The sequence below is a fragment of the Littorina saxatilis genome, linkage group LG4 (genome assembly GCF_037325665.1).
Source record: "Littorina saxatilis isolate snail1 linkage group LG4, US_GU_Lsax_2.0, whole genome shotgun sequence".
Taxonomy (NCBI): Eukaryota; Metazoa; Mollusca; class Gastropoda; order Littorinimorpha; family Littorinidae; genus Littorina; species Littorina saxatilis.
The window spans coordinates 28733392-28743391 of NC_090248.1; the positions used below are offsets into that span (position 1 = coordinate 28733392).

Consider the following 10000-nt stretch of genomic DNA (forward strand, 5'->3'; position numbering starts at 1 on the left):
CACCCTGACACTGACGAGAAATTTACTGCCCACGCCAGGTGTACGCAACTTGTACTCCCCTGTCCCCTGTTAGTCTTGGTGGTGGAAGGGGTGGAGGGAGGGTAGCGCGACATTTGTTTGCGCGACATTAAAAATTGACATTATCCCTTCGTCCGCATCCCATTTTCGTGTACGAGATTTTTACTGGAAGTAGAAAAATTGGGGAGTCAAAATTTCGTGGAGGGAGTAATTTTTTCGTACCTTGGGGAGTTCTTTTCTCGTACGAAAGGTGTACTCGGAGTAAGAATTTCGTACGACATTTTTACTCCGGAGTAAATTTTTCGTGGAGTAAATATTTCGTGTTATACCGGCAGCAAGCTTGTCTGTATGGCCTCCCATCAGGGGAGGAACTCCTCGGATTCCTGTTACCCCAACTGCCAGTAGATAATAATGATCTGACTCACTCTTGTACAATCATGCAGGTGGTACTCTTGGTCGATTGTCATCTTTGCTAACGTGCATCCGAGATTCGGGAGCAAGCTTGTCTATGTAGATTCCCATCAAGGGAAGCGCCCCTCGAATTTCTGCAGCGCCCTCACCTGCCGGTATAATTATGATAATGATCTGACTCACTCACTTGTCTATGCAGGTGGTACTCTTGGTCAAGTGTCAGCTTCGCCAGCGTGAGTCAAAGATCTGGCAGCAAGCTTGTCTGTGTAGTCTCCCATCAGGGGAAGAACTCCTCAGATTCCTGCATCCTCAACTTTAGTAAGTATTCACTTCAAAAACACGAAAAAAGGGACGGGTTCTGGCGGACAATAAGAAACAAAGGGTGACTAGTACTGAACGAAGCAATGTGCGTGCCTGTGTGTGTGTATGTGTGTGTGTGTGTGTGTGTGTGTATGTGTGTGTGTGTGCGCGCGTGCGTGTGTGTGTGTGTGTGTGTTTGTGTGTGCTTGCGTGCGTGCGTGCGTGTCTGTCTGTCTGTCTCTCTCTCTCTCTGTCTCTCTCTCGCTCTCTCTCGCTCTCTCTCTCGCTCTCTCTCTCTGTCTGTCTGTCTGTCTGTCTATCTACCTGTCTGTCTACCTGTCTGTGTATTCATTTTCTTTCAATGTTGTTCCAGGTGGTGAGAACAATCCTGCCCCGTCAGTAGTCCCCTCCATCAGTACCACCACCGTACCGACCACTCCCGATAAAAAGCTGGGAACAGGTAACAAACCTGTAGTACAACTTGTAGTTTAATTATAAAGGCTCTATAGGTACATACGAAAGACATGAAATGACATAACCAAAACAAACAACATAATAAAAGAGAAAGAAAACAACGTCAACGGAGATACTGTATATCAAAAGTAAATATATTTGAATGAAATTTGTACAAAGTAGTAGAAGTTAAGCTCTCCACGCACAGCTTAGCACCAACAAAATGAATACAAAAAGTCCAAATTAAACAGGGCGTCCAAACGTGATGACAAAACTGACTGCATGAACACACTCACACCAACAGATATGGGATATATTTTTTAAATACGCTATTAAAACAAACTTTCCTAAAACTAATACATTAATATAATACAATCAAATTAAAAAAAATCGTTCATGAAAGAAGGCATCCGTAAAATATTTTTTCTCCATTCATAAACTCACGTCTCCCCGCTACAGGCGAAGTGAGCTTCGACCGCCACTGCAAGAACCCGTTCCAGGACGGTCAATCGAGTCTCATCGGCTGCAAGGTGGACACCAAGGACCCCAACAGCGTGGTCTACTGGTCACTGGTCACTCCAGAGAACGAGACGCTGGACCTTGGCTCCTGTAGCGGACTGAAGGACTCTTGTGAATCCACTCTCAAGCCCAAGATCAAGCTCTCGAGGTGGGGGTTTGTTTAAACAATGGGTGGGTGTGCGAGGTGTAACGGGATGAGAGTGTAGGGGGGGAGGGGGGGTCGCGTTGGGGTAAAAGAAGTGAAAATAAAACATCCACTCTCAAGCCAAAAATCAAGCTCTCAAGGTAGGTGGATGGTTTATACAACGGATGGTTGCGGGATGTAGGATGGGATGAGAGTGGGGGAGGGGAAGGGGTGGGGTCGCGTGGGGGGGGGGGGGGGGGGGGAAGGAAGTGAAAATAAAGATCTTGAAGATGTTATTTGTCCTATCGTAGATACACAATTCTTGTTTTATTGGGAAGAACTCAGAACTTTATTGCGAAAAGATAAAGGTTTCAGGCATAGCCTAATCTTACAACCTGTCCAGCGAGGGAGAGGGAGAGAGAGTAGGTCTGTTAGCCAGTTGTTTGCCCGTATGCCCGTCTGTATGTAGTCTATGTCTGTCTCTACTCTGCCTGCCTGTCCGTTTGTCTGATCGTATTTGTGTATAATTGTCTTTTTCTCCACAGATAGAACAAGTGTTCAGAATTAAGCTATTCTGGCACAACCAGTCGTTTTGCCCCCAAAAAATAGCCGCCAAGCCGACAAGTATTTGATTGTGTATCACTTGATTTAAAAACAACACGCTCATGCATTTTGTACACATTTGATACGTAATAGTAATCAAGCAGACACATGTGTGTCTGTGTATCACAGTTTGATTGAAAAAAGGGCCCCTTTGTTCTTACAGATGGAACGAGTTAATAATAAGCAAAATAGAATGGTAGGTAGGACATTGGAACGTTTAATTGTTTGTTTGTTTGTTTGTTTGCTTAACGCCCAGCCGACCACGAAGGGCCATATCAGGGCGGTGCTGCTTTGACATATAACGTGCGCCACACACAAGACAGAAGTCGCAGCACAGGCTTCATGTCTCACCCAGTCACATTATTCTGACACCGGACCAACCAGTCCTAGCACTAACCCCATAATGCCAGACGCCAGGCGGAGCAGCCACTAGATTGACAATTTTTTAAAGTCTTAGGTATGACCCGGCCGGGGTTCGAACCCACGACCTCCCGATCACGGGGCGGACGCCTTACCACTAGGCCAACCGTGCCGGTGAACGTTTAATTATTGACAAAACAAAACGTTACATTTACAGTACGTCGACCCAGTGGCCTGTTAAGTAGACATACAGACAGACACTTATGGTACAAATAATTAACTTATCTCAAAATCGTCGACCAAAATCGCTTCAAGATGTCGGCGAGTGTTCACATTGATAAAACGACTCGTGTTCACAGTGATAAAACGAGTGTTCACATTGAGCTGTGATGTATCAGATCGTGTTGAAAACAACATGGCCGCCAAGCAGACAACAAATTGAATGTGTATCAAGGTTTGACTAGAAACAACCCTATTATACATTTTGTCAGATGGAACACATTCAGCACAATATCCATCAAGGAGCTGGCGAAACGATCTGGCAGCAAACTCGTGTGTACCGCAACTCACCTCGGCCAGAACATGTCGGCTTCATGTGACATCAAAGTCAAGAAGAGTAAGACGAGAGAGAGAATTAGAGAGAGAGAGAGAGAGGGAGAGAGGAAGAGAGAGAGACTGAGAAAGAGAGAGGCGGGGACAAATAGATAGACAGACAGACATAACTCAGATGATGCCGAGACACAGAGAGAGACAGAGATAGAAATTGGGAAGGGGGGAGGCAGTGTGTGTGTGTGTGGTGTGTGTGTGTGTGTGTGTGTCACGATGTGCGTGTGTGCGTGCGTGCGTGCGTGTGTGTGCGTGCGTGCGTGCGTGTGTGTGTGTGTGTGTGTGTGTGTGCAGTTTATAAATATTGATTGCAACAAGAGAGCGAGCGAGATGGAGACAGACATAGAGCGCGAGAGAGAGCGAGAGAAAGACTCCAAGTGTGTGCGTGTTTAATTCCTGTGTTTACTTTAAGGAATATTGCCTGATGAAACATTTTGATTTTCAGGTCAATCTGGCAGTGGTGAAGGTGAGCTATGACAATAACTTACGACTACTATAAGAGAACATTTCAAACGCATACACACGCACACACACACACACACACACACACACACACACACACACACACACATTAATAAAACACATATTAAAAATAACAAGTCAAGAAGATATCAGAAGTGAAAGCACCCTCTTTTTTTATTTTTTTTTATCCATCTCGATATTTGACATTCCACTAAACAATCATGAAAACAGTAACACAAAGTATGCGAGGCACAAAAAAGCTACCCTGTGTTATCAAATGGTACAAAGGTGCAGTGTCATTCGGAAAGTACTGTGTAATCAAATACCAAAACTGTACGCAGGTGCAGTGTCCTTCGGTAAATACTAATCTAATACCAAACTGTATAATTATACAGGCGCAGTGTCATTCGGAAAGTACTGCCAGTCTCCTTTCCCTATGGGAAAAAGCAAGAAGATCGCCTGTAGCATCGACTCCACCGACAAAGACAGCGTCGTGTACTGGACAATGGTCACTCCCGAAGGTCAGGTGCAGAGCATCGGACAGTGCACTGGCTTGAAGGACTCGTGCGGGTGTGCTCTTGGGCCCGAATTCGCTATCTCAAGGTACTTGTACCGTGTGTGCGCTGGTCAAAGGATTTTTGAAAAAGCGTTGGTGTGTTGGTTGGGTCGTCTTTTTTTGTAATTTCTGACTAGATTTGTCTCCCTATCAGTACCCCCATCCATGAACATGGAGTATGACTCCCTAAATGGTAGTGGAAGAAAACGGCCGCCATTCACCTTCTTCTGCGTTCGTGGGCTGCAACTCCCACTGGCTTTCGCTATCTGCACCGGTGTGCTTTTAAGCGTATGGCCGATTGGTGCTGTTTGGTTGGTTGTTTTTTGTGTGTGTGGGTGGGTTTTTTTTGTGGGGGGGGGGGGTGGGGAGCTGCTGCATTATTGACAAATACAATTGGCACTCTGAGAAGAAAAAAAATAACATCAAAGTCTGACGAAAAGAAATATAATTATTCTAACAGGTGGGAGACGTGGAGCGTTTTGACCGTCAAGAACTTGAAGAAGAGAGCTGGCAGCAAGTTCATCTGCACGGCCACTCACATGGGCACAAACAGCTCGGTCGGCTGTGACATTGACTCCGGAAAGGGTGAGTGTTTTTATCATGTATTATACAGTGGGGCCTCCCTTTTAAGACTTTCGAATTTGAGACACCCCCTCCCCCCCCCACCCTCCTCCCCCTTCGTTGAAGAACTGCTGCAACACGAAAAATGAGATAAAAAATAAAATAGGGCGCTTTTTTTGGACAACTCTGTACACTAAGAAAAGCTGAATTTGTTTGTTCAATAATAATACGACTTTTTAACCCGATTTCAATGGTAAAATGTTACCATATCATACTTCTTTTACCAACGCAGTAACTTGGACCGTCACTTATACATGGATGGGCATCGGCACTGGAACAGGAACGGGAACTGGAACAGGCACTGGAACAGGAACCGGCACTGGAACAGGGACCGGCACTGGAACAGGAACAGGCACCGGAACGGGAACAGGCACTGGAACGGGAACAGGCACTGGAACGGGAACAGGCACTGGAACGGGAACTGGAACAGGCACTGGAACGGGAACTGGAACAGGCACTGGAACGGGAACTGGAACAGGCACTGGAACGGGAACTGGAACAGGCACTGGAACGGGAACTGGAACAGGCACTGGAACCGGTACAGGGACTGGAACAGGTACTGGAACCGGAACTGGCACTGGAACGGGTACAGGCACTGGTACGGGAACCGGCACCGGAACTGGGACTGGTTCTGGAATTGGAATTGGTATTGGAAGCGGCTTTGGTTTTGGCAGCGGAGTCTGGACAGGCGCAGGTCAGTATAGTTACTATGGTGTATAGTTACAACATACAGTTACAACAATGTAAACAGACGTGTATGTACAACTGGAAAGACTGGCATAGATGACATCTGAGTTAAACAAATTAAGCATACGATTAGGAGACGATCTGGTTAATGAAAGGCATATGACTTATGAGTTATGGGAGTACACTCAGACATGTATGCCCAACCCCATTTTGTCTATAACCAGCATTGACTTTGAGTAAGTCTCTCGGAACTGACGGGGAGAGAGAAAGAAATTGCAATTTGAATGGTTGCCGTTTTATGTGCAAAATCAGGATGAATTCCCACCCAACCTTGGGTAATAAAATATTCTGTTTTCTGTATATAAATGCAAGAAGTTACTAGTATGAGTAGCAAACTCACATTCTCAATTTTTAAATTTCTTTTTTTAATTGTTGTGTTTAACTTTCATACAAAAGCGAACATATACTGCGGGTACCGACTCTCCATTGCCGGCAAGACAGCGTACGCTTGCCGTGTCCCGTCCAACGACACTCGCAGCACGGTGCAGTGGTCAATGGTCAAAGACGAACGCACGGTCAGCCTGGGCAGGTGTTCTGGACTGAAGGACTACAGCTGTCAATGCAGCGCTGGATCCAACGTCACCATCGTCAGGTGGAACTCGTGGAGTGTTGCTAGCTTCAAGGACGCTGGGAGTATGGATGGGAGCACCCTGGTGTGTTCTGCGACACACTTCGGGAAGCAGACGACAGATCGCTGTACTCTGGGCCAGGGTGAGTATGTACACGAAGCAGTGCTAAATCTAGGGGGGGGGAATGGGGTCATAGGTTCCGGAAGCCCAGCCCCCCCCCCCTCCCCTTACCCGGGAAATGTACCCCCTTTCTCAAAAATAGATTCAAAATAACCCTTTCCTGTATGTTACATTTCAAAACCATCCTGGCCAGTCCCTGAACCCAGGGATTGGCTTGGGTTTTGTCCACTAGAGGTCCATTGACTGACTCAGCCATGAAACAATCAGTCATTTTGAAAACCAATCAGTCAAGAAAGAAACCTGTCCCGTAAACCATCACAGATACATGTACTGTCAGGCTTTTACACACAGTACAAACACCCTTCCATTTGAACGCTCACCGAACGGGAACATCCTAGGTGCCCTACGTAAAGAGCGAGCAATTTTCAAAGAATTAATTTTGCGGATTGTCTGATAACAAAATCGGACCGTGGTGCGTTTTGGTGCGAGACCTAACTTTTAAAATCTAAATAATAAATTGACAGCTTGTTACACAAACATTCTTAAATCATAACAAAATTCTTTTTTCATCAAGACAAGATCAGTCCAATTCGAAGTTTTGAAAGTTTGAAAAAAGAAAAGCCCGGAAGCAGGGTCACGCAAAGTCGTGGTTCTCGTAGCAGACGACGGTTTATGCTTATCGTCAGTTCCTCTAAACAGTCAAAAGCCATCGCTAGAGTTCTTGTGAATCACAGCCGTTTGGTGTGTTTAGATTTAGAGGTATATAATAATGTGCTATTGCAGATAAGCTTACAGCGAGTCGCATTCAAATTACAAACTGACGACTACATTGTGAAAAAAGAAAACTGGATCACACGGGTTCACGATGGCTCAGGGGTAAGATAAACCACACAAAAATAAATTCTTTGAACATTGCTCGCTCTTTACGGAGGGCACCTAGGATGTTCGCAAGCAGCGAGTGTGTAAATGAAAGGGTGTTTGTACTGTATGTAAAAGCCTGACAGTTGTATCTGGGATGGTTTACGGGAGGCTTACTGTGCCTTTAACAAGAGAAGAACAAAATAATTTTTAAAACTATATACAAAAAACAAGCTTTTAATTTGTGCTTGTTTATTCATTTGATGGATTTGTTTTCATGTCAGTGGCTTCTTTAATATAAATGAGCTGGGTACACTACAATCGTATTCTTAATAATAAGACTCCCAGTGAGATTACCCACACAGACTCTTGTATGATTTCAACCATTTTGACCTTTTTGTAACACAGGAGGAACAATACTTGGAATGGGTTCTGGCAGTGGCACTGGAACTGGAACTGGTACTGGAACAGGCACCGGTAGTGGTACGGGTACTGGGAGTGGCACTGCTACTGGTACTGGAACTGGTACTGGAACTGGTACTGGTACAGGCTCTGGAAGCTCTGGATATAGTCACAGCTGGAGCTGGAGCTGGAGCAGTCTTACTACGAGTGTTTACACAGGCGCAAGTAAGTAAGCGACAGGAAAAAAACAAAAATCCATTTCTTTACATTAAAAACAAACAAACAAACAAGAAAGATAAGTTGATATAGGGCGTTAATTAGAGATGAAATGAAACATTCATAAAACAAACAAAACACACACAAAAACTGAGCTGTATGATTCAGAGACACACATTTAAGTACATGGCCTTTGTCCTGGAATTGTGCAGTAGTTCAGTAAGCTTACTTTTATGACCATTATGTTTCTTTATTGTTGGTTTGCAAGAACCTGTCATCGGCAAGGTACAATTTGCTTCTTTCTCTTTTTACCTTCTAAATCTTGACGACTCGCTCCGAAGGAAATCAGTTGGGGTTTTTTAAGTTTGTCTATAAAGCACAGACATACAAGAACAAGATACACGTCCGTGCAAAGAGTGAATTGGTGTACAGTGGCTCTAAATAAAATTAATAACGGCCTTTGTATGGAATTATGTAGTAGTTGAATAAGCTTACCTTCATCGCCGTTATGTTTGGGCTTTATTTCCCAAAAGCAAATATCAACTGCGCTTCATCCCTCATGTACGCGGGTAAGCGCATCTACACATGTCGTGTCCCGTCCAACGACACTCGAAGCACCGTGCAGTGGTACCTCATCACCAAAGACAGACGCACCTACAGCCTGGGCAGGTGTTACGGAATGAAGGACCTCAGCTGTCATTGTGGCTCTGGGACCAACATCACCATTGTGAGGTGGTACTCCTGGAGTGTTGCTGCCTTCAAGAACTACGACCGAATGGTGGGAAGCACTTTGGTCTGCTCCGTCTCCAGCTCTGGCAAGCGGACCTCGGATCGCTGTGTTGTGAGCCAGTGTGAGTACTTGTCTATTCAGATCGGATTATATTCTTGTTGTACGACACTTGCTGTTCGTTGCTTTTCCCATCGTTGTTCGGTCAGAAGCTCTGGCAAGCAGACTTTGGATTGCTGTGTTGTGAGCCAATGTATAAGTACTTGTCTATTCAGATTGAATAATTATATTCTTGTTGTTCAATACTTGCAGTTTGTTGCTTTTGAATCTGTGTTTGCTTATCCCAACGTTGTTCTGTCACAAGCTCCGGAAAGCAGACTTCGCACTGCTGTGTTGTGAGCAAGTGTGAGCGCATGTCTATTCAGATCAGGTATTCTTGTTGTTTTATACTTGATGTTTGTTGCAGCTAGTCTCTTGTGTATCTGTGGTTGCTTATCTGATCATTGCTCCATCACAAACTCTGGCAAGCAGACTTTGGATCGTTTGATTCTGTGTGTAACCAAGGGCCCCTAGATTGTTGTTGTCCCATAGTTGTTTTTTGTTTTTGTTTTTGTTTTTGTTTGCTTTTTTTTCAACCAGTTCGAGATCAGGTAAATCTGCCTGGACACGAAATCGACTTACTGATGTTTTGCTGTACGATTTCGACAACACTGAATGGTTTTGAAATAAGAAAAACCATCGGGAAATTCGTTCTTTAATAAAAAATAAAAATTCTGATTTCCGGACGAGATCAACTATCATCCCTATTGATTTTCTGTTGCGATAATGTAAAGGATAGGATGTTGGCTCATAGTGTAGAAGATGTTTGTACTATTGTTTTTGCTCAGCAGCAACCGGAAGCAGTACTGGAGTTGGAAGTGGAACTGGAAGTGGAAACGATGCTGGAAGTGGAAGTGGTTCTGGGAGCGGTTCTGGAAGTGGCACTGGAAGCGATGCTGGAAGCGGAAGTGGTTCTGGAAGTGGTACTGGAAGCAGTTCTGGAAGTGGTTCTGGAAGCGGAAGTGGAAGTAGTTCTGGAAGTGTTACAGGTACCAGCAGTTGGGGAACCGGCGTCTATTATGGTGCAGGTATGTGAAGAAAAACAACTCCATGGAGAACGCACTTGATTTATAGTGAGTGCTGCAAAGCAGGCGGGCTAAAGGTCTCAGTACTGTTGCAAAATTGCGCTGTTTTTTGTTTTCCTTCTCCTCAGAATTTTTGGGCCGAAAGACTTGCAAAGCGCGAGTTGGTCTTCGAAGGACAAGGAATTCAATACACATGAGTCTCAG

The 10000-nt window shown here is 44.8% G+C and overlaps 1 protein-coding gene across 3 annotated transcripts in view; it reads left to right on the plus strand.

Annotated features, from left to right (window-relative positions):
• The window catches only part of LOC138964409 (uncharacterized), an 18771-nt gene that overhangs the window by 7048 nt on the left and 1723 nt on the right, over window positions 1–10000 (plus strand). For 2 of the 3 annotated variants that reach the window (XM_070336357.1, XM_070336358.1), the window contains exons 7-18: window positions 629–747; window positions 1103–1189; window positions 1642–1849; window positions 3280–3404; window positions 3840–3860; window positions 4252–4459; window positions 4873–4997; window positions 5266–5727; window positions 6177–6491; window positions 7736–7954; window positions 8479–8796; window positions 9560–9799. In XM_070336357.1, the coding sequence (XP_070192458.1) occupies window positions 629–747; window positions 1103–1189; window positions 1642–1849; window positions 3280–3404; window positions 3840–3860; window positions 4252–4459; window positions 4873–4997; window positions 5266–5727; window positions 6177–6491; window positions 7736–7954; window positions 8479–8796; window positions 9560–9799 (2447 nt within the window). The remainder of the gene's footprint in view (window positions 1–628; window positions 748–1102; window positions 1190–1641; window positions 1850–3279; window positions 3405–3839; window positions 3861–4251; window positions 4460–4872; window positions 4998–5265; window positions 5728–6176; window positions 6492–7735; window positions 7955–8478; window positions 8797–9559; window positions 9800–10000) is intronic. The other variant, XM_070336359.1, reaches the window with a different exon arrangement.